The 26,975-nt window shown below is 40.2% G+C and overlaps 2 protein-coding genes and 1 long non-coding RNA gene across 12 annotated transcripts in view; 2 read left to right on the top strand and 1 right to left on the bottom strand.

Annotated features, from left to right (window-relative positions):
* ctnnd2b (catenin (cadherin-associated protein), delta 2b) overlaps positions 1 to 14,289 on the top strand; it is a 139,658-nt gene extending 125,369 nt beyond the window's left edge. For 7 of the 10 annotated variants that reach the window (XM_086095373.1, XM_086095337.1, XM_086095347.1 and 4 more), the window contains 10 exons: positions 436 to 553; positions 945 to 1,127; positions 4,459 to 4,632; positions 6,765 to 6,915; positions 7,603 to 7,861; positions 8,315 to 8,408; positions 8,503 to 8,629; positions 10,006 to 10,134; positions 10,391 to 10,467; positions 10,725 to 14,289. In XM_086095373.1, the coding sequence (XP_085951499.1) occupies positions 436 to 553; positions 945 to 1,127; positions 4,459 to 4,632; positions 6,765 to 6,915; positions 7,603 to 7,861; positions 8,315 to 8,408; positions 8,503 to 8,629; positions 10,006 to 10,134; positions 10,391 to 10,467; positions 10,725 to 10,988 (1,576 nt within the window). In that variant the 3' untranslated portion in view covers positions 10,989 to 14,289. The remainder of the gene's footprint in view (positions 1 to 435; positions 554 to 944; positions 1,128 to 4,458; positions 4,633 to 6,764; positions 6,916 to 7,602; positions 7,862 to 8,314; positions 8,409 to 8,502; positions 8,630 to 10,005; positions 10,135 to 10,390; positions 10,468 to 10,724) is intronic. The other 3 variants (XM_086095356.1, XM_086095417.1, XM_086095390.1) reach the window with 1 other exon arrangement.
* A 1,822-nt stretch (positions 14,290 to 16,111) lies between these two features.
* On the top strand, positions 16,112 to 17,371 carry LOC147181867 (uncharacterized). The gene is made up of 2 exons (XR_015093998.1): positions 16,112 to 16,273; positions 17,065 to 17,371. It is a non-coding gene; the product is annotated as an uncharacterized LOC147181867 (long non-coding RNA).
* A 156-nt stretch (positions 17,372 to 17,527) lies between these two features.
* Positions 17,528 to 22,940, bottom strand: LOC147181866 (coiled-coil domain-containing protein 42 like-2-like). The gene has a single exon (XM_086067422.1). The coding sequence runs from the start codon at positions 22,237 to 22,239 to the stop codon at positions 21,334 to 21,336; it is 906 nt and encodes a 301-aa protein (XP_085923548.1). The 5' UTR covers positions 22,240 to 22,940; the 3' UTR covers positions 17,528 to 21,333.
* Between the last annotated feature and the right edge of the window lie 4,035 nt (positions 22,941 to 26,975).

The following is a 26,975-nucleotide window of genomic DNA, read 5'->3' as shown; positions in this document are numbered from 1 at the left end:
TGGGGGTATAAAAATTGAAATATATCACTCAGGACGTGAAAACTTTCTCATAACAAGAAAGCTTTTTCGTTAGGACGATTAAGCAGACGTTTCTCACCCTAACAAGAAACGTTCTCGTTCAAACGAGAAAAGTTGCTCTTTAGGATGACCCAACACGTACACCCGGGCCCCCACCCCACCCCCCTCCAAGTCACTTTACGCGCTCCATACATTTCTATAAATCTCTTATTAGTGTTTTTATTTTCAAATGATCACTTCTTGGAAATCACAAAGTCCCACTACTGGTGAGCTATTTTTACAATAGGCACATGGGCCGATCATATTGGTTACCATTGAATGTACCTGTAGTTTTCAAAAGCCACCTCTCAATGATCCTTGTTTTATGTTAGCGCGAGTTATATAGACTATTAATTTGTGTGTGTGTGTGTGTTTTAGCAATGTGAGTTCTGCAGGCGAGGAAGCCCGCAGGAGGATGAGGGAGTGCGAGGGTCTGACAGATGCTTTACTTTACGTCATCCAGACTGCACTGGGGAGCAGTGAGATTGACAGCAAGGTAACACACTACGCACACACACACACGCTCACAGAAATAGAAATCCACAGACAATGCAAATATGCAGTTGTGTGTAGCTATGTATCTTTAGCTCCACGCTTCTGTATGTATGTGATAGTATGACATACATTTTTAAAGGCCCTTAAGGGAAACCGTAACCTTATGCCTTATGTGGCCTATGACAAAAATGAGTTTCACACCCCTGTACAATCAATAAGCATCTCTGCGCTCAAGTCTGCATACATTTTTGGCTATACTATGATAAGGCCAGTGTTTCAGCGTCATTTTACCCGCTTGCCCTGTGTATCTGCTTTATCACTATTCTTCCTTCGTGGCACTTCAATCTGTCAATAATGAATTCTGGCTTCTCTTCTCTTCCCGTCTATGTCAGACTGTCGAGAACTGTGTGTGCATCCTGAGGAACTTGTCATACCGTCTGGCTGCAGAGACATCTCACAACCAACAAGGGGGGTCTGAGGAGCTTGACGGTCTTTTATGTGACACCGGTGGGAAGGATGCAGAGAGTTCAGGATGCTGGGGCAAGAAGAAGAAGAAAAAGAAGGGACACGACCAGGTCAGAAACTCCACTCTATTTTTTGGTTACTGTTACTGTCACACACTCAGGGGCCTTGTTTGGAGAAAAATAATAGAATCGTAATAAAACTAGGGCTGTCAGTTTAACGCGTTAATTAGATTAATTATGCTACCAATGAACGCGTTATGAAAATGAAGGCAATTAAGGTTAGAAGTCTCACAGCAGTGTATTCGTTAGTTCACCAAAAAACTATTAAAAAAATCCCATACCGTTCACCTAAACCGAAGACCGCCGTCAGGAGACCCGAGGAAGGACCAAAGAAAGGAAAGTGAAATCCAGCACCGACCAGACACCACCCACCGGGCCACCAACCAGGGTTCTTCACCAACCCCATAAACATCTAAATTCCAACAAATCAGGGAGACCTCATGGATGCTAATGACGCCTGTGGGTTTGTTTAGTCAGGTTCCATGAATGTCAAGTGAAATCTGCGCAAGCATTTGAAATTTGGCTCATTGAGTGACCCGTAGGCTGCAGTAGCACGTCACTTCTTACCTGCGCCCCTCGTCAAACGTAGAATGACAACAGACATGGACACCAGTGCAACACAGGAGAGCGAGGCAAGCTTACTTGGACCTTTGAACGGCAACTTTATTTATAATAAGAACAAAGACAGGACTATTAACAAGAACTCAGTGATTGTGTAAAAAAGAATTTTCCGTAATGTCCTAGAATTCAATTTTTTTTATTTGGGGACGTTTAGCAGAGATGAGATTAAAATCGATTAATTAGATTAATTAATTACAAATCATATAATTAATTAGATTTTTTTTTTAATTGCCTGACAGCACTAAACATCTGCATGAGTGCCACTACATGCGTGTGTCTTTTTGTTTGAAATTATGTATTTTAGTCTTTGATGGAGCAAACATCTGGCAAACAGCATCTTCTGAAAAAATGTGCCAAAAGACCCCTCCGATCCTTAACTCATTCACTGCCATTGACGGCTATAGACGTCAAAAATTAATTTTAATAGTTTCTATTAATTTTAAATTGTTTCCACTTTAGTTAAGAGTATGAAAACCTAGAAAAATAAAATTGTACATTTAGAACAGATATCGAATTTGTGATTAATCGTGGGTTAACTATTGAAGTCATGCGATTAATTACAATTAAAAAATGTAATCGCCTGACGCGAATTAGTATTTTTTTTTTTAAGAAAAGTTTATTAAAAATTAGGGCCCTTAGGTGATTACAATTGTTAATCATAATTAATCGCATGATTTCACTGGTTAACTCACGATCAATCACACATTTTATATCTGTTCTAAATGTACAATAAAAAAATCTAGGTTTTCATACTCTTGTTAACAAAAGTAGAAAAAAATGTTAAACTAATCAAAAATAGTTCAAATGAATTTTTGACATCTATAGCCGTCAATGGCAGTCCACCCACTGCTGAACTTACAATCAGGAGCCCCACTAGAAGAACACCACCCCATCCATTGTCTTTGTCGCCCAAGCTGCTTGGAAGAAGGAATCGGCATCCAAGAGGGATCCTAAAAAACATCTGATGACAAACCCTGCTTAACACGTCCTTGGTACTGAGCTTCCAATGAGGAAGTGGACAACTATTAGATTCAGGACTGTTCATCCAATCCAATCCAACTTTATTTGGAAAGCACTTTAAAAACAAAAACTGTCTACCAAAGTTCTGTAGTTCACAGCGGTGGCCGGTGCTTGGCCAGCCTCCATTCAGCAAAACAGGAGGCAACAGCTTGGTTTTGTATTTGCTAAATAAATATATCAAGTAAACCAAGGGAAGAGCATAATATGAGGCACAACGGCTTGTCTTTTATAGCTCAGCTAATCTCAGTTTATGGCTACCTGTGCTTATTAATGAAAATGCTCATTTTAGTTCACTTTTATCTATTATCTAATCAAGACGCACCATCATTCTGCAATTGGTGTAGAATTGAGCTGTTTTATTTGATGCTCCGTCTTCCATCTTGCCATGCTTATAATACGCAATCAGAGGCACATTCTGACTGAGTGGCAGACATCTTTCACATTTGAAGAAGATAGGGAATGGAGAACCCAACACATCCGGTGTGTGAATCGCCAATTAAGCATAATTTGCCCCCGTTTAGTTTCAAGCAAAAACAGAATATGATTCTGAAATGGGAATACTGATGCTGGCATTTTAGCTTACATTTGTCAATGCTTTTTTGTTTTTTTTTGCTTAACGACAGGGTTAAGTGAGCTTACAAGTAACCCTGTGATTACATTAAAAATCATAAATACAAACTCCTTGCTTTAATATCATGCAGCATTTTCTTCCAGCTGTGTGTAAGCACTTCAGTGCAGCTGTAGCCGATTACCATGAAGTAGCAAATAGAGCTGCTATTGGAGAGGTCCTATCCTATTAACTGTGGGTAATTAGAAAAAAGAGAGTAGCTTAGATGAAATGCATGGAAGGAAGTTCAAGGGATTGCCATGCACCTATTTTCTAGATCACTTGTCCGGTTTTGGCTTCAGCAATACAATAATAGCAGACCACAGAAAGGTTGAGGAATTCCTTTGACGCTTCTCCAACACATTTTATTTCAACTTTGTTAGGGTTTCAAAGATTTTTCACTGACATTCACGAAATGCATTCAAGCATGCACACTTGCCAAAAAAAAGAAGGACAAAAACTGAGTGCGAACCCTTTGGAATTACCTGAATCTTTACATAAACTGGTCATAAAATGTGACCTTTTCTTCATCTACTTCCCAACATAAGACAGACATTTTGTTAAACTAATAGAAATCAAGGTAATTTAGAAGCCTCCTCAAACTTCTTGTAACTGTTTGTAGAATGCATTATTTAGTTGGTATTGAAATAGGCAAGCCAGCTTGACTTCCAAGTGATATAAATAGGGATGGTTGTAGTAAGGACGAGCATTAAAACCTATGCCAAAACGTATATGGAAATTACCCTCAAATGAATGGAGGAAGGAAGAAGTGTTCTTTCTTGTAGAACCAAGACTTTTCAAATCCTTTACCCAGATACTCTAAAAATGCCATCACTGGCTGGATCAGGGAATCTGTCACTTTGTTGTGGCACTGTAAGAACACACATCAAACTGTTACAATGTGAAGCACTACGCCTTCACTTGATGTTAATGGTCGTCCTTACGCTCACTGTCTTTAAGAACTTGATTCAAAGCCTATGTTTTGTCGTTTCTCAAATATAACAATCTGATTAAACAGGTAACAGAACAGATCCACCAAAGTACAATTATTGCTTTGTTATCATAAACCCAAACATTAGCTTGAAACCCCACACAGTACCTTTCTTGCCTTAACCTTGTGTCCTTTTTTCACAGTGGGACGGTGTCGGTCCATTTCCGGACTTGGCGGAGCCCCCAAAAGGCATTCAGATGTTATGGCATCCCAGTATTGTCAAGCCCTACCTTACCCTGCTGTCTGAATGCTCCAACCCAGACACCCTGGAGGGAGCAGCCGGTGCGCTGCAAAACCTTGCTGCTGGGAGCTGGAAGGTATAACCACACAATAATGTGTGTATTGAAATCCACAGAGAGCTTGAAAGATCACTTGGAGAACACGCTGGTGCACTGGGGAGAATACCACTGTAAGCTCTGTACTATACATAGTATTCACTGACGTCACGGGATCGCGAGCCCGCCCCTCATGGTGGGGCAACTTTCCAGTGAAGTCAGCTTTGCTTCGATTGAGTTTACGCCGAATGTTATTTTGTTATTGACGAATGTCACCGTATGACGTATGCGGAAGATTTTGCTCTTACGCATTATAACGTTTGGTTAGTGCAATCGATTGGTTTACAAACATTTGCCGATACTGCCCGCGCCGGACGACTTGAAAACGGATGCTCTAAGTTAGGATGGCTCTCAAAACACGGACATTGTTGCGTCTTCTGTACTGTCGAATTTTGTTGGTTAATATGTGCATTTATCAATTGTGAATTTGAAGTGAAGAATCTCGGGTTATTTTTAAACCAAGTAGCTAGTTCCCCCTGGCGCGCTAGCTACTAGCTACTACAGCAGGTTACAACAAAAGCAACAACATTGTTGATTCATCACTTATTTTCGTAGACTTTAACAACAATTTCAACTTTTTTTGGGGCTGCTGGGAAAGGAAAATAAGAGACCTTAGGAAGGGTATTTGGATAGCTCTCAAAATCGAACATCTTGACCACAAATCAATTTTTAGCCAGAGCGAGCCACGGCACATTATGGTAAAAGCATTTTTTACCATCTTACAATGACATTGACCTCAATCAAAATGGTCAGAACACACTTTGGTAGACTTTGTCGGTTGGAAATCCTTTCAATGTGGGTGTCGGTGACGTCATGTGAATACTATGTATAGCAGAATGTTCTGTCTGTGCAAGACACTCATGTGCTACCATTAAGTGCATCACCAACCATTTTATAAAATTCCATCTGTGTAGTGTGTATCCTTCGGTGTCACAATGGGATTAGAAGCCTTTCCCAATGAAATAGGGTTGAGAGGCTGTGTAAACCCTGAACAGAGGAGAAAAAAAGTATATCATTATTTATAGTGATTTTGACACTTTAATCAACCTAGCATTTCAATAGCGATACATGCAGTTGTTGTTGGGGCGGCGTGGCTCAGTTTTAGAGTGGTCGTCTCGCAACCCTGGGTTTGATCCCAGGACAGTGTGACTATGTCAAAGTTATCCTTGAGCAAGATAATGAACCAACAGTTGCTCCTGATGCTGTGTCATCAGTTGTCAAAGAGTAAAGTGTAGTTTGAGTTACAGTTTTAACACTGACACTAATGCACAGGTGCCCAAGTCCGATCCCCGAGAGCCCCTATCCAGCCTGTTTTCCATGTCCCCCCTTCTCCAACGCAGCTGCATCCAAGCTTTACAGACACCTGATAATGATCCTGATCATGAATCAGGTGTGTTGGTAGAGAGAAACGTGGAAAACAGGCTGGATAGGAGCTGTCGAGGACCGGACTTGGGCACCCCTGCACTTATGCAGTACACTCATAAGAGTTAAGTGTAGTGGCAGAATTCAATCTTTAACACTGACACGAGTGTAAAGTACTTTCAACACTACTCAGTGTAGATTTACACTCATTGGTGTGGACACGTATAAACACTTTTGTAGTGTTAGATTGTGGGAGATAAAAAATTTTTAAATACAAATGCAAAGCTTGACTTTGTTGTAATGTCTTAAAGTATGTTTATTGAACAATTTTTCAGACTTAAAAATAAATGAATACATTTTAGACAAGAGACATCCTTTTAAATTTTTATACTTTTTTCAACAAACCGCAATTTTAGGTTGTGTGTAAAATAATGACATCCAGGGCAATTCCATGTTCAAGTTGCATTGCTCATCTGAAGATTGCTTGTGAAATTATGAATTTATATGTTGTGATTGTGGCTGGCTGATTAGTTGGTCTGACATTATTATTATTATTATTTTTTTACTTTACAAAATAATCTCGCGGGCCGGGTTAAACCCGCTAGCGGGCCTCATCCGGCCCGCGGGCCGTATCATTGTCACCCCTGGTTTACAATGTCAAACGTAAGGTTAGATTCATAAACAAGTTATTGCTAACTTAGCAGTAGTATATATCGTGGACCAATTTCCTCTTTTTTTATGTCTATGTCCAGTGGTCAGTCTATATCCGGGCTGCAGTGCGTAAAGAGAAGGGCCTTCCTATCCTGGTGGAGTTATTGAGGATAGACAATGACCGAGTAGTCTGTGCCATTGCCACTGCCTTGAGGAACATGGCTCTAGACATCAGAAACAAAGAGCTTATTGGTGAGTAACTGGAAAAAAATGATTTGGAAAATATATTTGAAGGGACAGCGATACCTTGTTCAATCCGTTAAAAAGGCTTGACTTTTCTCTCTGCTCTGTCTTGCCATTCTGGAAACCAAAGTGTGGAGAAGCCTTCATGTTTATTAATAAATACAATAAAGTACATGTGCCTAAGTCTACTAGTTTCTTATATGAACCTGTGGAAATTTAAATGTCGGTGACCTTGAACATATGACGTCTGAAGTCATTTGCAGCCTTTTTTCTCTTGTATTGTTAGCACACAGGTGTTATAACGTAAATAAATAAAACATACTTAACAAGAGTGGTCAGATCCGTTTCATCCATTCAGTTTCCTAATCCAGTCGCCATGGGGGCAACAGTGCGGTACACCCCGGAACGGGTGCCAGTCAGTCACAGGGCACGTCGACAAATAGCCATTCACACGTCATGCCTACGCAGTCACGGGGAGAACATGCAAACTGCTCATATCCCACAACATCTCACTGTGAGGCAGATGCGCTAGCCACATGGGCGCCGCGATATCAAAAATACCCAGTGATAATATATTGTAATTTATTATTTATGTATTTTTCTTTTTCCGTTTTCTCTTTGAGATCCTTCCAATTCAATTAAAAGAGGGCCTCAACTTCAGAAATAATGTGTTGCTTTACCCCACTGTGACAACAGGCAAATATGCCATGAGGGACCTGGTGCACCGACTACCTGGTGGCAGCACCAACAACAACAGCAGTAGCGGTGGAGGAAGTGGCAGCGCTGGTGCTAACAGTTGCGCTCTGGTGGGGAAGATCATGTCGGATGACACCATCACAGCGATCTGCTGCGCTCTGCATGAGGTCATCACTAAAAACATGGAGAACACCAAAGCCCTGAGGGATGCCGGGGGCATAGAGAAGCTCATTGGTGTCGCCCGAAGCAAAGGAGACAAGTAAGTGGAGTGTTATTTACAAGACACAGAGCAAATGGGAAGATGTTTTTTTATTTCCGTGACAGAGAGAGCAGAGACAGCAGCTCTTTATTTAAAGGGAAAGTCATTCCTTGACAATAATATGTTATATGTGACCTCACTAGTCTAAACATGACATTGTGATTAATATTATACTCTATTGTGGAATATGAGTTGTGAAGCAAGAGCAAGTGGCAAAATGGCCGCCCCCTGAGATGGATAAAAATGGCTATATATATATATATATATATATATATATATATATATTTATTTATTTATTTATTTATTTTTGGTCATGTTAATTTTTTAAATGATGGGGGGGTTAAAAATCTCAACGTCCCTGTTGATAATATAGATAATGTAGATAATAATTTCCTTTCCCTATAACAGAAGGCAGACTGGCTTTATTTTCTCTTCTTGTTCTCTTCTCTGCTGAATTCCCAGACATAGTCCCAAAGTGGTGAAAGCAGCATCTCAAGTGCTGAACAGCATGTGGCAATACCGAGACCTGCGCAGCCTTTACAAAAAGGTAAATACCCGTACAGTCGCATAATAACTACTGGAAATGCACTCATTAACCACTAAGTGTTCTCATGTTTTCCTTTTCCAATCCTTCTCTCTAGGATGGTTATTCCCAATACCACTTCATCGGCTCTTCCTCCACAATCGAAAGGGACAGGCAGCGGCCTTATTCTTCGTCTCGTACGCCGTCCATCTCTCCTGTACGGACCTCGCCAAATAATCGATCAGGTGAGTGTTTAGCATGACCGTTGTTCCATATTCCACCTCACCAAAGTTTTTTTTTAACCTTCACTCGGTTGTAATTTAAGAAAACAAACCTACTTTGCATAGTATAGGCCTATTGGATTTTTAGCTAGATTACATAAAGATATAGGGCTCAATATTTAAGTCGAGCCAAAAGGGCAATATAACTGTGCACAAGGGTGGAGTTTCCTTTCTTTTACTCTTTTCGCTATTGGGCATAGTTAGAAATGTGTGTTTGTGCCGTTATGGAGGTGAACATAACCGACTAACTTCCCCATCAATGGGAGGGGCTCATCTCATTCCCTTTAAAATCATGTCTTTGACATTGTGGAAGCAGAAATAGATTTACAGCAGATACTGACTCAATCCAAAGTTCCCAAATAGGAAGTGAAAGCATGAAATAGGATAGTGACTGCTTTATGGAGAGGGCCCTGTCATCACCTCCTCCACTTAGCAGATTTGGCTTGTTCTCCTGCGGTCTCTGTGGCTTCTCTCCTCATGCTCCGGCCTCCTCCTACAAGCCACAGACTCTCGCTTGCATGCGGGTGTGAATGCGAGTGTGAATGGTTGTGTGTCTCTATATTGGATCCCTTGGATTGCTTTTGACAAGTGTCAGATAAGATGGATCGTTGGAGTGTGTGTGTGTGTGTGTGTGGGGGGGGGGGGTGGGGGGGGGGGGGGGGTGAGAGAATGAAGTGCTCAGAGGGAATGTATATTATAACCGAAAACAAATAGTGGGGTAAGACTTTAAGCTTTACCTCAAATCAGATTGGGGAACAAAATCACATAAACACATTAGCGGCTTATCGACCTAAGTTTGGTTCTTTAAAGGTAAGTTAGTGTTTCTGATATGAACTCATTCACTCCCAGCCATTTAGCACTGAAGCAACCCTCTTCGCTCCCGGCTGTTTTACTGGATTTTGATTGATTTTGCAAGGTGTCCACAGAATATTGTGTTATATTGCTATAAAAACATGGAACCTACCAAAAGAAAGATTGGAGTCTCTTCTTTCATCAGGAAAAAAAGTCTATTTGTATCTGTTTCCGCTTTGCAGCAATTAGCATGAGAATATAGCAACGTTTCATCATTATTCACAAAGCTGTTGAAAACAGTGGGGGAAAGAGCTAGTTGCAACATGGCCCTGGTTGATCTCTTATACTCTGCTGCCACCTGTTTTAAGCGACCTTTTTAGGTCAGAGGCTTCATCAAAGTCTTCTGTATGCTATAAAAAAAACATTGAGAAAAAAAAACGTTTTTAGGAGCAAATGAGTTAAAACCTCAATTCCTATGCGCTTTACCCTCAAGACAGTCATTGGTGTTATGCGAGTTTAAGATGTCCCTTCGTGTCACTTTTGTGCAGCAAGTGCGCCTGCGTCACCGAGGGATATGATGGCTTTGAAGGAGAGGAAGAACGACTACGAGCTGACCGGCAACGCGACCTACCGCGGGAACAAGGGTGAACACACTTCCCGCAAGGATGCCACCATGGGTAGGCAAAGTCATGTTCTCACAATCTTTGCTGAAACAAGATAATTAATGAGAAGAAGAGAATGAATGGGATTTAAAAAAAAAAATAGGCCTACCAAGTGCCTTGTTCTGTGATAAAAATAGAAAATACCTATATAAAGTGTGATTATGATGTTAATTCAATACCATACATGAAGGATAGAGGTAAGCTAAAGAGACATGTTGAGAAAGTGCACATTAACAGTGCAGTTATGCATTATTAATCTTTGTCGCCACAGGTCAACTCTCCAGCGGTTCTTCAACTCTTCACAGAGGAGCATATGTGTCACCGACTGACGACCTGAAGTATAATCAGGTACAAATCCATTTCAGTGGAAGAACCACTTATTACAAAAACTGAATTTTTGGTCTACAGTATGTTTTTCTTTGATTACAAATATTCACATCCTGGGCAATATTGAGTCATATTGTCAAAACATCAGACGTGCTGACCACGGATTTACTGTGCTGAAAGTTTGTTGTCCCTATTTTGGAAATCTTTCAGTAAAATGGTGGCGGTGATGTGATTGCTCCCTTCCTATTAAGAAATTGCTGATTTCTTCTCTGACACAGGTCTCATCTCAAGGATTGCCTTCAGAGCCCTACCCGCCTTTCCAAAATCCTCCCCCAAATGACAGCAGCAACTACGAGGACCAGGCCTTCTACGAGAACCAGGTTCATGCTGGGGGGCGCCCCCCACAAGGTGAACTCAACATGCACTTGCAGGGCCTGAAGTCCACCGGAAACTATGTAGACTTCTACTCAGCCTCTCGGCCCTACAGTGAGCTCAACTACGAGACGAGCCATTATCCGGCCTCTCCAGACTCCTGGGTCTGAGGGGGGGGAGGCGGGGGCGAGGGAGGAGTCTAAAATATGAAGTAGGAAAGGACACACGCCTCCCTGTTCTTTAGTTCCTAAGTAGCATCATAGGTAGCAGGACATCCAAGTGCAAGAACGGGACCAAGAGAGGATGTAAAGTGAACGGGCACTGAACTCCTTCCAGAGACTTAAAGACGAGGAGGATCGCGAGGAGGCAAAGAAGGAGCAGCGGGCGGCAGAAAAGAGGCCTTGCATGTGCATGCACACCAACAACAAAACTGACAGACGTTTTCTTTCTGTGTTTAGTTTGTGAGCAAACGGCTAGAAAGTCTGGCAGATTGGAAGTTAAAGACATGCTGCGCTTGGAGGCCGTTTTGGATGAAGAACGCGAGTCAAACGGGTGGCAAGAAAAGAAAAAAAAAGTCAATTGAAGGTGAATGGGCAAAGAGGGAAGACAATGAAAGATTTGCCAAAGCGCATGGAAGTTGTCACGGGTAGCTGAGAGAAGCGTTTGTACATATGTGATATAGTAACATGGCTTTTAGTAATGTGAAGCACAAGAAGCAGAGCTGTAGGACATGTAGGACGTCTGATACACAAACGTCGTGTCTCTCTGTGGCTTCAGCGTGATGTCTCCTCCTCCGGGAAAAGACTGCTTTTGGACGTTGTCATTTGTAACCGTATTTTTGTTTTTGGGTTTTTCTTTTGTTTGTGTTTCTACTTTATAAATTCTTGGTTGTATAGTATTTGATGTACACTGTACATTTACTGGCGATTGCATTGTGTATTTGTACATTGCAGTATTACCTGTGTCAGGCCTGCACCACACGGGCCCAGCTCACCTCTTCGCTATCCTGTCACTATACCCTTTCACACACACTCACACAGTTTCATCTCTACAATGTGATAAAAAAGAAAAGAAAAGAAAAAAGCCTATTAAAGCAGAAATTACAGTGGGTCACAGTGCTCCATTGACTGCCTTATATACAGTATAGTAGCGGAGTGATGGACACATGAAGCTTCAGTGAAGCACTTTTTTTTCTTTTCTTTTTTACTCCTCTAGATGGCACTCTTGGTTTTAAGATGTGGTGGAAATATAATCAATTTCCATTGCACTAGACTTGATGTTTAAAACAGAGCATCATCTAGAGGAGTAAAAAAAAAATCTATATGTATATCGCAAGTGCTTCATGAAGCTTCATCTTCCCATCATTAGTGGGATCTATTCAACATGAATACATTCATAATGTTTTTTTATCATTTTTTTTTAGGTAAATAAAACCCTACTGGAACATATAGTCAGCCGTAAAATGATAGCCTGGCCAGGTTTTGAGTTCAAGTAGAAAATTGTAAGATGTTATGTTCAGCAATATGTTACATAGTTAACAAGAATTCTTATAATGACGAAAAAAATATTTCCCCCAATTTTCTAATATTTTTCATGGTTACGTATTGTCGCCTTTATGTGTCACTTCGCACCCTCAGGCTGGAATCGTCTGAAAGAATGACTTAAAGCTCAAGGAACTGGTGTCCTTAAATGTTTTTAAATCTAAATTGAAAGACATGGAAACCGCTTCCATACAATGTTGATGTTTTTAGCTTGACTGTTTGAACAATTTTATTGATCATTTTAATCCAAAATGTTGTACTTTGTACATTTGTCCCACTCTACTGTTTGTCTGTAACTTTGTGTTCTTTTGCTGCTGCCTGTCTTGGCCAGGTCTCTCTTGAAAAAGCGGTTTTTAATCTCAATGGGAGCAACCTGGTTAAATAAAGGGTTAAATGATGGGTGAATGAACTCAAAATATGGCCAGGCGATGACAAACGATGGACCTAACTTTTTGTGATTGAATTTTTATTTTAGCTGCTGCCTCCTCATTTTGTCGCTTTAATTTCGTTAAAGTGCAAGTAAAGATCTTATCATGATAATTCAATACAATACTGTATTAGATATATTATCTCATCCATATTCAATTATAGGATGAAAAACTATTTATGTTAAAGCTGAAAAAAATATTTTAAAATACTATTGCCGGTACTAACAAGGGTGTAATTACGGAACGAATGTCAGACTGGATAATATCAAAACAACCAAGATGGCCGTGCAACAATTTCTTAAGTATAAGCAGATCGAAGACTCGCATAAACCCATAGCAACCTACTGTTGGTACATTCTTGTTTTTTTTTTCTTGTTTTTTTCCAGTCATCTCTCCATAAACACCACCACGCCCCTTATAAAGCCAGTGAGCCCTTCATTTTAGTGCTCAAGTGTGTACATAATAGTGCCAAACAAGGTTTCTGCCACCCCAGCCCCAACTGCGGAGGGCAGGGAACACATGAAACATTTGAGTTGGGACAACCTTGTGGTTTGAACTTTGTAAATGCTTTGTTTTTATCTTAGGATTTATTTTTGTTTTTTCTAAATTGTGTACTACTGACATGAAAGTTGTGTAACTGCACTGGGACCAGAGAGAATTACCACACACACAAAAAAAAACGTATTAAAAATGGAAAAACGTAAATAAAATGAAACAATCGCTTAAAACAAAGAAAGGACAACTGTACAAAATTTGTTTATTTCTGTGTTCTTAAATAATGTTAGTACAACAAAACTTTTATGAGAAATGGGTTCATGGTAGACTATTCATAGAGTACTGTTAATAGAGTATGAATATATATTCTATAAATATCTACTTTTTATGTGCAGATGTGGATGTCACAGCAGCAAGATTATGGCAAAAGACTTCATGTAGGACTTTTTACTTTCCTGGTCAACACACTGAATTGTCGACTTGTGTGTGCGCTAATGTTGCTATGTGGAGTAGATTAGATCAAGGCTTGCGGAACAGCCATGAATACAAAATTCTTCAAACTGTATGATCGGATGTGAGCTACCGCAAAGCAAATCATGACAAATGTGAATTTGTTCACTCCCTCAAACACAAGCTGATTAATCGGTGGCATTAACATCAACTGAGTGCATGTTGTCACAAATGAAGCTGAAACAAAATTGTGATTTTGATTTTGATTTTTTTTTTTTTATCAGGTTGTACAACTTGACAAAGCTCCGTTTCTCCCTTTTAACTGTTTTTAGAAGACTTAGAGCCCTGGGAAATGACACGCTGTATTTGTTGACAGATTCTTGACAACGTTGTATATGTCAATGTGATCCCGTGGCAGACAAACCAACAGTCAGGACTTTGTAGAGACGTTGGTGGTTTCCAAACCAAACATGTTTTAAAAAGAGAATTGTGAACCTTTTTATGCCTCAAACTGATTGCAACTGCTCCAAAATATAAATGGTCCATTGAAGAGGGAATTGAGAGTTGTTTGTTTGTTGCCACATCTGTTTTCAGTGTCACATTTCAGTATGACAGATTTAGGACCTACCAACACTAACGGGCAGATACAGACATATGAACTACCACATCTACTTTTGGAGGTAATTTTCATAGAATTTCATTAATAATTGTAAAAACCTTTTTCTTCTTTTTTACTGTAAAGGTCTCCCACTCTGAAACTCTTCATGCTTGAAGTCCTCGTTTCAAAGAGTTATTGATGATTTAAAATATTTGGCCATAATAGTAACGTCAACCAAGAAATATAATTTCATGGCAGTCCAGTGAACAAAATGTCTTAAACTTGTATGGGGGAAATTATTAAACACGAAAACTACTTAGTTTTCAACTCAGATTTGGTGATACAGTGAAACCTAACAGAGCAAATGGTGGTGGCCCAATGAAATACATTTTTTACATGACAGTAAAGAAAATGTGATGCCCTTCAGACTCTGCACTTACAAATGCATAAATGATTAAACCCTCTTGTCTTTACACAACCATAATCATGGCAAAAAAAAAATGCAATTGTTCTGACACAAATTCCCTTAACTCAGAGTTGGCACTTCTCACTGCATACTCTGTTTATATGAGAGTTTTTAACCCTTTTAGGCCACCGTACTTAGTTGTCTACAACTGGGGCTGAAGTTATCCAATGATGAAACCTAAGTTAGAAAAAATCATTGACAAATTAAAGTACAAAAGGTCCCCTAAAGTCTAGTCTATAAAGTCCATCCATACATCTGTCCATTCTCCTTACAAGTGTCGCGGGGGTGCTGGCGCCTATCCCAGCCGTTCAAGTACTCCATGTGTGATTATTCGTTTATGTTTGGTCAATTAAATTGCCCAATAGTGGGTGCACCCCATCTACATGGCCATCATGTTACTGATGTGTAGGCCAGCAGATGGCAATGTTCCAACATGGATGCACTGAACTTGACTTTACGTATGTAATCTCATGAGCGCCTCCTCAACCACTGGGACGAATTTCAAATGCACTCACGGTGCGGGTGGAAGAATCCCCTTCTACCCTCGCCCTCCTATTTTGTAATTTTAGAGGACTGCTAGTTGAATGAGTGGTGAGCACATCCACCTCACAGTTCTGAGGTTGGGGGTTCAAATTTTGGCTCCAGCCCTCCTGTGTGGCGTTTGCATGTTCATGCTCTATAGATTCTCCGGTTGCCTCCATCATTCCAAAAATGTACACATTAGGTTCATTTAAGACTGGATTGCTATGGAGGTAATTAGTGTGCAAAACTAACTTGTAAAAAAAATTTGTACCTGTAGAAAAAAGTCTACATTTGTAATCTAAATTTGTATCTGTAAAAGTCGTGATTTGTACCTGTAAAAATTTTTTTTTACCTGTACAAAGAAATTGTACCTGTAAAAAAAAATAGTATGTGTAAAAACACATTTGTACCTGTAAAAGTCATGATTTGTACCTGTACAAAAACAAAATTGTACCTGTACAAAAAAGTGTAAATTTGTATCTGTAAAAGTTGTGATTTGTACCTGTAGAAATGACAACTTGTAGTCAAAGAAGTCGCCACTAGGAGTCACAAGTGGTTTTTCTGCTGCTGTCCAGTCACATGACTTTTGCACCAATTCTCTCGCTGCAAATGGTGCAAAACTGATTCGTACTTGTAGAGCTCCGTGATTTGTACTCGTAGAAGAAGAGGGCGGGCTCTGGAGGATTTGGGCGGGCTAAAGCTCAACCTCATTGGTTGAGCGAACGACAGTGGGTTGAACTCAAATGACGCCACGTTTTCATCATTAATATGCACAAATCCGAAATTCCAAACAAGTAGCCACACCAGTTTACGCGTCATTTTGGAAGAAGAGGACGTCCCAGGCGTGAAAATTTCAACATGGTTCAATATACGAACACCGTGTGGAACAGCTTAAACGTTGGTTGACATGCAGAGGACTCAAAGTGGGCAGAAAGAAAGAAGTTTTAGTATGAAGGTAAGATTTATTGTACGATCATAGCTTGTAATCCGGTGCTAACTAGCTAGCTAGCTCATCTCATGTTGTTAATTGTCACGAAAACACATTGAAGTCACGATTTTTATTTCAAGATTTGAAGCCTACTAGTGTAAACATACGATCAATAGCTTGTAAAAAAAATAAAAAATAAAATACAATTCATAAACTGCTGCTTAGTGCTTAGATGTGAAAATTACTATAGACCTACAGAACCCTATTGAATGTTTTACAAGATAACCTAAACCTATAAGCGAACGTGGACAGTACTCAGCTACTTGTATTTGATGAACATTATATTCAAGCATCTGTACTCTTACTATCATAATAAAATGAAAACAAAACGTTTTTACTGCGAGTGGATCTTTAAGCCGCTACAGGTATTTTAACCTCAACCCTTTATCCTCTGTATTTAATCATTTTATTTTAAATATTACAATTTCTTGATAAATGTCAGTATTTTTTGCAATGTATGCTTTTCAAACAGTTAAAAAAAAAAAAAGAGGCTCTTACACTCCTAAACATACACATTTGCCTTCAACACTGAAGCAAAATAAAAAATAATGCAAATGGAATGTTTATAAACAATGTCTGTGTCTATCAGTATTACCACTATTTCTGATATTATCTTCGTTTTTTCTGGCTAACAAGATAAAGCTAAACGTTTAACCAATTACGTATAATGTCAGTGGCTATGTTTTGATAATGACCCAGCGAGGAAGCTATGATTCTTTTTTATTGTATGAATATGCTGACCCAACCATTGTTCGCAGATGCCAGCCTGCAGTCAATCAAAGCTACTTCTTGATCAATCGCTAGACGGTGGCACATGGTGTGACATCAAACCTGCTTCAAAGTGGCTGTGAAGTCCAACAAATGAGAATCCTTGATACACTGGTTACTGTTCTGAGAGAATTTCACTGCAACCTTTGGGAAAGTGAAGAAATGATGCTTTCTAAATGTCTTCCAATTTTGAGTTTGAAATGTTGCAGGAGTACAATTTAATCCATATTGAGAGTTATTTGAAATAGTCGGATCAAATAACAACATGTATCATTCAATAAACAAGATTGTGCATCATTTGAAATGTTTTATTTGATGTCCAGAAGAGCCGTTTCTGCATCCATCCAAGACGAGAACAGTATTCTTCTCACAAACAGAGCAAAAGTTATTGATGGAGCTGTATGAGGAATTCAAGACTCACCAAAAAAGGCAATACTGCTGCTATCACTAAGACGAGGGAAATATGATTGGCAAAAAAAAAAGAAAAAAGCAGACAGACTAAATATATAAGTTATAATTGTTTCATGTTAGATGTGTATTTCACATTAATAGTGTTATTATTGATTTAATGTAAAGCACTTCGAATTGACCTACATATTCATTCTTCACTGTTACATCTCAACAGTAGAAAAAAGCGATCATGGCAACAAGTCGGCAAGTAGCCTATAACAATATATATATATATAAAAAATAAGACTAAATAGGTGTTGAGCTGTAAATATATGTTGCCCATTATTGTAGCCACCAGAAAAAAAGACTAAGGCCACTGCCACAGGTGGGGGAGGGGACCACCGCCTTCTACATTCACATCAGCAGAAGATTTGCGAAATAAAACAGTTGTTTCCTCTTCTTCCAAAATGACGCGTAAACTGGTGTGGCTACTCTGTTTGTTTGGAATTTCGGATTTGTGCATATTAATGATAAAAACGTGCCGTCATTTGAGTTCAACCCACTGTCGTTCGCTCAACCAATGATTCTACAGGTACAAATCACAACTTTTACAGATACAAATTTACACTTTTTTGTACAGGTACAAAACAATTTTTGTACAGGTACAAATGTGTTTTTACAGATACACATTTTTTTTACACATACAAATTTAGACTTTTTTTCTACAGGTACAAAAATAATTTGCATCATATTTACCTCCATAGATTGCCCTTAGTCACTAAGGGTGAAAGTGGTCCGGAACTGCGTTCCGGTAAAAAAATAAAAAATAAATCAGGTCCAAAAATATGATGGCAACTGTCAAAACCTCATGTTAACCAACCCGCCAGGCTGCCACCCAAGAAGAAAAAAAATCTAATAACATCAGATTTACATACACAACAAATCACCAAAATCCGGGGGAGCGCGAGGCGGCGCGGTTGCATATCACGTGGACTGGAAGTGCGTCGGGCGGCGCGGAAGACGCGTTTGGAGACACGGTGCGGTGCGGCGAAAATTCGCCAAAGTAGAAAAATGTGAACTTTCTTCGCATTTTGCCTCGCGGCCTGATAGGCTGAAATATGTGCCACATCGGATTCAGGGATGGACTACGTCACACACAGCGTCCTGAGTCTTGTCACGTGCGTGCAACAACACGGGCAGCCACTTAATACTCCCGTTAAAAAATGTATCCCCTCCTGCGGGTACAACGCATGTTTTTTAACATTAAAACACAAATGGGCTTTGTTTTGAAACAAGAAAAAAAGTATTTATCGCAGAGACGCAAAAGAAAAGCAAGCACTCGCGCTGCATTCAATGACCACACACGCAGTAGGAAATCTCAGATATACTTAGAAAAAAATCAGAAGACTGAATGTTACTGTTTTTGTTTTGTTCCAATAGTTTGAAGTTTAAATATGTTTACAAGGAACCTTTTGGAAGAATCTCCACTTTTCTGTGGTAAAAGTTATAATATCCCACGGCAGGGGATGCAAAACGCTTCCCCCTGTTTAAGTGTGAACATAGCATAAAGTGCTTCTGAATTGTGCTTGTGTCGCGTAATCCGTTTCCAACGATATCTATTATTTATTTATCCCACGGAGTTCTGTCCACCGGCTCCGTTCCCTGTGTATCTGGCGAGTCACGTCGATGTGTGCACGTCGGTATTTTGCACATCATAAAAATAAAAATAAAACATTCTGGCTGCACAGCGACCTTTATGTCAGGGAGGTCCGGCAAGAAATTCTAGCCACTTTCACCCCTGCCTTAGTGTGAATGATTGTTTGCCTGTATGGTGGATAATATACTGTCAAAAAATCCAACCAGCACCACCTTCTAAATTGGTTTCTATAAAAAAAGACCAAAATAAATCAGTTGAAAATCTTTTCTAACAATATAGTGTGACCCATGAGCTGTACAAAAAAAAAAGTGCTGTCAACTTGTCAGCCCTCAGAACGTTTTCATGATGTGAATGAAGCAAATCATAAGTGCACCAGGTGGCCAGTCAAATATTTGCTAAGCTGTGACATTGACATTTTTTTACGAGTTGTTCTGCCAAACTAGACGCTGCGTTAATTTGGGAACAGATGAAGGTGCAGGTTTAGCCTCAGAGACACTGGGGGCTGGCACCGGTCCCAGCTGACATTTGGAAAGAGGCTGGGTTCACCCTGGGACACCTTCGGGTGATTTACACTATAGTCTCCAGTGAACTCGGATGTTCCGTCTGATGTCTGTGAGCCAATATACAGCTTCAGCTCTTCATTGCTATAAATATTCTGCGGGTGTCGAAAACGTCTAAGTTTATAACTCGCGCTTGAAATAATGAAAAAAAAAAGATCACTTAAAAGTCCTACAATGTCAACAGTTTATTAGTACTGGTTTTGTTTGATATTTGTGTTTATTTCTAAACAACAGGTGATACGGAAAAATACATGAAGAAACACTTGTGAATGGCCAAGTGCTTAGGTAACGACCAATCGTGGCTCACCTGGTTTTCTGGGTTTGGTCATGTGATATTTGAAAGATGAGACCTTATAGGCACTGTGATGTCTTTTTTAGTATGTCAAAATGGCCACCACCTGTGATGGATAAATAGGGATGGATTTTGCTGCTTAATCCACAAATGCAATATTAATCAGAATAATATTGCTTCAGACGAAGATAGACAACACAGATGTGTCTCTTTGAATTTAACTCATTCGCTGCCATTGACGGCTATAGACGTCAAAAAATTCATTTGAACTATTTGTATATTTTTTTTTAATCACACTTTTGTTAAGAAATATACTTTTTTTTATTGTACATTTAGAACAGATATAAAATTTGCAATTAATCGTCAGTTAGCTATTGAAGTCATGCGATTAATTACAATTAAAAACATTTAATCACCTGACACGATTAAAAAAAAAAGATTATAAAAAATTTGGGGCGTCAAGCGATTACATTTTCTTATTGTTATTAATTGCATGACTTCACTAGTTAACTCACGATTAATCACACATTTTATATCTGTTCTTAATGTACAATAAAACAATTCTAGGTTTTCATACTCTTGTTAACAAAAGTGGGGGGGGGGGGGAAATGTTAAACTAATAGAAATAGTTCAAATGAATTTTTGGCGTCTATAGCCGTCAATGGCAGTGAATGAGTTAGATTGCAAACCAAAACATAATCCTTGAATCCAAAACGAATCATCTTTGGAAGTCCTTTGGTGATAATCGCTTAACGAGGTGGCCTGGCCTCGGGCCTCGCTGGTTGTAAACCAGGTTTGCGGCACGCACAACAACACACAAGGTAACCTCACTTTCAAAAACAAAGTTGTTAAATCTGACACGAGTCAGGTAGTGCAGCTTGAATGGCCAGCCTGCGCCGCAGACAACACGTTTATTTTTAGTATTCGGTACTGAGGTCTTGAAGTGAAGTGAAACTAATGATGTACTATATTTCCATTATTACAGCGAATCGTTGTCATCCCTGCAATCCATCTTTTTCCTTTCACAAACATACGATAGAACATACACATGATTGTATCACACAATAGGCACTGGATCACTACTAAATGAATAGTGTAGCATTATTTTAGAAACGTATCCACAGACAGGATCTACTGTACTCTATTTATTTTCCATGATAGGAAACTTTCCTTCTTGCAGCATAGTGAAACTCTTGCTTTGTTTGTGTTGTCATTGTCATTTGCGGTCGGGTTCATGTACACGTCCAAACTCTTCTTGTGCCCGACTACAAGCATTGCCATTCCGATTCAGGTCCAAGTCACGAAAAGTGCTTTTCAAAGTGTGTGAGAGTTGGCCGGTGAAAGAATGCTGCCATCGGCTTTAGTTTTCTTTTGCGTTTGCTTCAAATTCTTTGAGGATTTCAAAGTGGTCCAGCATGAAAGTGTGGATATTTTCCAGCTGTTTCTCCGTCTCATTGAGCGCCACCCCCTGCTTATCGCATACCTTCCCGCCGATCATCTCGTAGAGGCTGAGGATGGACATCTTGATCTGTGCCAGCAGGTTCAGTTTCCTCGATGCGGTTTCCTCGATGCGTTTCCACTCTTTGAACCAAAACTCCACCTTGATTTTGGATTCAAACAATTCTGGCATGAGCTTGGTGAGCTCCATGTCGAGCTCCTGCCTTTCCAACTCGTACTGTTTTTGCAAAGCGATCTGCGTTTTCCTCTGCTGGTTGGTCTGCTCGTAAGCTTCGCCCTCCCTCTGCGACAGCTGATCTTCCACACTGTGAAGACTCTCTATGTGATCCGTTAGAGCCTCCTCGTCTTCGAATGAAGTCATCTCAACCAGTTTCTGCATGAACTGCTGATAAATGTTGTGCTGGTGCATGACGTTCAGGCGCTCCTGTTTGATCTCCCTCAGCTCCGTGCATTCTACCATCAGATCCTTTATCCTGGCCTCCTTCTTAAGCGCCTCTTTCTCCTCATTGTCCGCTTTGGCCGAGGCTTTGTCAACAATTTCGTCGGCAAGGAACGGAGCCCTGCTTAAGAAGAGCTCCTCAACTTCACTTATTTCCCGCAGCAACTCATTTTCTCGCGCTTTCAAACTCTCCAACTGCTCAAGGAGTTGCTCGGACTGCGCCTCAAGATCTTTCTCCTCCCGCCGTATCAAGATTTCAATATAAATGGCGTCCCATTTAGCCCAGTCTTTAGACTTTGCCTTCTGCCGAATCTGTTGAGTGTTTCCTTGAGCGGGCTTTGCTTTCACCTTGGCGGTCTTTTTGGACATTACACCTAATTAAGTGGATTACTGAGTACGCCACAATTATTGCGTATACGCCACCATAGTATGCTGTATCAGTTACTAAATATATGATCTACAGTGAATCAGAGACGTGAGACACATGCCAATATGTCATCCCTTTTTTCCACGCTGATGTTTTGGTGCGTACGCACTATTTGGCACTCCTCTAAATAATCATACACACCTTATTGCATCATAATTATGACTCAAAGAGGTGACATCATCACAAGCATTCATGGGGTTTACGCCAGCATTCACACAAGACGCACAAAGTTTACACACTCGTGCAGGGGCGGCACTAGGTTTCATGGAAGGGGGGTCTAGGCAAACTCGGTCCTGCAGGTTTTGGATGTTTCCCTTCTCCAACACAGCTGATATATGATCAGCTCATCAGCAAGCTGCGCATAAGACTGATAACGATCCTGTTGATTAGAATCAGCTTGTGTTGGAAGAGGGAAACCTCGAAAACCTGCAGGACTTCGGCCCTCGGGGACCGAGTTCGCCCGCCCCCCTGCCTTAGGAGACGCACAGATGGACAGATATAAAAGGAATACAATCAAAGTTAAAAGTCATCATTAGACTTGAAGTGTTATTTCCGTCAGTATTTTAATATGGTACACAAACACATGAAGCATTTTTAGCAAATTGATAAAATGATTATATATATATATATATATATATATATATATATATATATATATATATATATATATATATATATATATATATATATATATATATATATATATATATATATATATGTGTGTATATATCTACAGTGTACGAAAAACTGCATTAAAAAAAGTTAACTGTCGTCATAAAGTGAGTCTATCATTTTCAATTAATTAAGATACATTGAGTTAATTATTAACTGATCAACAGAGAGGCAAATGACATGAATTTGGCTCAAAGCACAGTAACTGTTTGCTCCAACATACTTCTGAAGTCACATGTTACATTTCGGTGCATATGTGACTAGAAGGAAAATACTACTCAATGACTTCTAAATTGAATAAGAAAGTAATATTAAAGTATGATTTTTTTATTTTTTTATTTCAGGTTAAAAACTATGCTTTTCACCATACCTATGATTGAGATCTTTCAAAGTTTTTAACCCCAATTTTTCTTACACTGTATATTTTATTTCCTAATTTTAGTAATCTCTCATTGATTGATTGATTGATTGATTGATCTCGTTGATTTCTGTACTTTGTAGGTGTCTTTAGTTCTTTTGAGGGTTTTTTCCTTTAAAATATTGTACTTTTAGATATTTAAGCAGACCGAGTTTCCTTGTGTAGGACATGTGCCTTAAATTTGTTTTAAATATCTCCACTTTCTGTCCATTACTCTCAGGTTAAATTAAATGATGCACCTTGACTGACATGTTTCATATTCAGAATATTACATCCATATTGAGTTTTATATGATTTTTAGACTCTCACTGTCTGCTTCACAATTATTATTTTTTTCTTGTAAACTGAACTCGTTTACACTCACGTGTCCAGTAGGTATCGCTCCACACTTGCTCTTTCCACTCCTCCTGCTGCTTCCTACAATGGGTGGAGGATTAGTATTGTCAATTATATTGTTATCATCATCCACTGACGATAACCATAAGTGAATGATCTTTTTTACTTTAGTGTGAATTCAAGTATAAAGTTCCCTCTAAAAACCCGCTTCATCTGTATATCAGGCAGGAACTTCACATGCATTGTAGAGTAATTATTAGACAATATAGCATGGGACTTTCTGTACAGTAATTGTTACTATCAGCAGACAGTGATGAAGACTTACTTTCTTCTTCAGAAACTTCTTTCCTTATCTCCATCATGACTCCCTTTCTCGGCCGTGATGGACAATGGACGCTAATACCGGCAGGTTAGGAGCAAGCAAACAAGCAGGAAAACATGGAATGGATTATCAGTAATAGGGAATTTCAAGTGGAATGGATTAGAACAAAACATGGCAAGAGCTCTCGCTATCTACAGTAGTATTGAAGGGAAGGAAATCAATTGATTTCTGATCATATATGTAATAAATTACAGTTTATTTTTCCTTAATGCTGCTTGTAGTTGGCATATTTGGAACACTTGGCTGACAGAGGCACGTTCAACTGCAAGCAAGGTCGCAGTCGACGACGCAGAGAAAACATGGACTGGATTATTACTAATAAGGACGTTTTTGACATGATTAAGTGGAATGGATTGGATAATGACACACGAGAAGCGTGGACGAGTTTACACTTGGAAGTAAAGGGAAACCAACAGATTTATGATTATATTTACATGAATAATGAGGTTATGTGTCTGAATATTTAGTTCATTTCGCTTTCTGTATACTATATATATTCAAGGTTTTTGATCTTTTTAGTTAAAAAAAACAACCAATATATATGTATATATATTTATAGGAAAGTCCCGTAAAATAGGTCAAACGACGCCATTGCATTCGAGCATTAAATGCATATTGGCAGCTGCCACTATGTACTTCAAAGATACCTCAACTTTACTGAAAAAAAAAATCAATTAATAATATTAATCGGCGAGAGCCGATACAAGGTATTGGTATGGGGCCCAAAAAAATCGGCACTGGCATTTTGATTTAGGCCCGCTGGCCTGGCCTGGCCTTGCCTGGCCTGGCCTGGCCTGGCCTACCCAACTCGTGCCTAACTAACATGTACTTCTGCCACCAATGTTTATTGATGTTTCAGTTTGCTATTTATATTAGAAATGGACTAACAGACTGGTCCCTCTAAATTGTGGGCCAGACTCTTGGGGTACAATGTAGGAAAACAATAATTAAAAAGCACTGCATTGCCCCAAAAGAGGCTGGCCCACCGGGCACCAGCCCTGCTCTTGTGGCCATTTTACAATTAGAAAGTAGAAATTAGAAGAATAGAAAACTGCCATTAATGTCATGCAATTTTAAGGACAAATGTGGTATAGGGATACATAGGCCTTTCTTTAAAATGATCTGTGTTTGTTTTTTCGGGGAAATTTTATGTGTAATAAGTACGAGTGGCATCGGTACATGGTATCAGTATCAGTGACTGCTCAAGGGTTGAGTACTCGTACTATCCAATATCGCTAATAATAATAATAATGCAATTAAGATCAAATTAATTGAATGCTTACCATTATATTCAGATCACTCAAACTCCTTTTTCAAAATCAAAACACTACAAAACCGCCATTAAAGCCTCATGCTTAACACTTTGGCCAAGGCAAATCGATGAAACTCATTTTTTGAGTCATATTTCAGCACAGTTAGTTTTCATGTGAAAATAAGTGAAAAGATCATCTCACTCTGTTTTCATTCTAAATGTTCATTGTGGTCTCAATTCATTTAATTCGGATTAAAAAAAATTGTAAAGTCTAAAAGTTAAATAAAAGAAAGAAAGATCCACTTACTACCGCTTAACTAGGTCGGATCGCGGGGTGGCTGGGTACAGGGAAGCCCAGACTTCCCTGTACCCAGCCACTTCAACCAGCTCCTCCGGCGATATCCCGAGGCGCTCCCAGGCCAGCCGAGAGACATAGTCTCTTCAGCGTGTCCTGGGTCGTCCCCGAGCCTCCCGCAGGTGGGACATGCCCAGAACACCTCTCCAGGGAGGCGTCCAAGAGGCATCCAAACCAGATGCCCGAGCCACCTCAATTGGCTCCTCTCAACGTGGAGGAGCAGTGGCTTTACTCCGAGTCCCTCCCTGATGATCTCTCTTCAAAAGACGTGACAGATAATACGACTACAAAGCCGATCATCGAACTGCGGCCTAGGGTGTCCTGGTGCCAACTGCACATATGGACACCCCAATGTTTGAACATGGTGTTCATTATGGACAATCCGTGACAAGCAAAGAAGTCCAACAGAACACCACTCGGGTTCTGATCGGGGGGCCGTTCCTCCCAATCAAGCCCCTCCAATTCTCAGCAGAACGAGCTCTCCAGCACACCCTCCAAGGACTCCAAAAAGGGTGGGTACTCTGAACTGCTGTTTGGTGCACATGCACAAACAACAATCAGGACCCGTCCTCCAACCCGAAGGCGTGAACCCCAACGTACAGGCACCAAGCTGGGGGGCAATAAGTATGCCCACACCTGCTCTGCGCTTCTCACCATGGGCAACTCCAGAGTGGAAGAGAGTCCAACCCCTCTCGAGAGGATTGGTACCAGAGCCCAAGCCTTGTGTTAGGAGAGTCCGACTATATCTCGTCGGAATTTCTCTGCCTCACACACCAGCTCGGGCTCTTTTCCCGCCAGAGAGGTGCCCCAAGAGCTAGCTTCTGTAGCCGGATATTGGACCGCCAAAGTTCCCACCCAGCTCGCTACGCACCCGACCCCTTTGGCTCCTCCTAAAGGTGGCGAGGGTTGCTTCTTCGGGCTATGCCCGGCCGGGCCCCATGGGTGAAAGTCCGGCCACCACTCCCTCATCTATGAGCCCCGCCTCCAGGTCTGGTTCCAGAGGAGGGCCCCGGTGGCCCGCGTCCGGGCAAGGGAATACTAAATCCAATATTCATACTCAGCATAAGAGGTCAGTGAGCCATGTTTTGTCTGGTCCCTCACCGAGGACCTGTTTGCCATGGGTGACCCTGCCAGGGGCATAAAAGCCCCAGACAACATCGCTTCTAGGATCATTGGGACACGCAAACCCCGCCACCACGATAAGGTGATGACCCATAGAGGGGAATAAATCAATATTTTCAAAAGTAAAAAAAACAATCATGA

Source organism: Leptonotus elevatus, chromosome 1 (assembly GCF_054856555.1).
Source record: "Leptonotus elevatus isolate MCC_2025b chromosome 1, RoL_Lele_1.0, whole genome shotgun sequence".
Taxonomy (NCBI): domain Eukaryota; kingdom Metazoa; phylum Chordata; class Actinopteri; order Syngnathiformes; family Syngnathidae; genus Leptonotus; species Leptonotus elevatus.
Note: the sequence above shows the minus strand (reverse complement) of the source record. Positions and strands in the feature narration are given on the sequence as shown.

What these genes read in the sequence shown, in the direction of transcription:
- LOC147181866 (XM_086067422.1), bottom strand. Translation starts at nt 22,239, where the DNA reads ATGTCCAAAAAGACCGCCAAGGTGAAAGCAAAGCCCGCTCAAGGAAAC.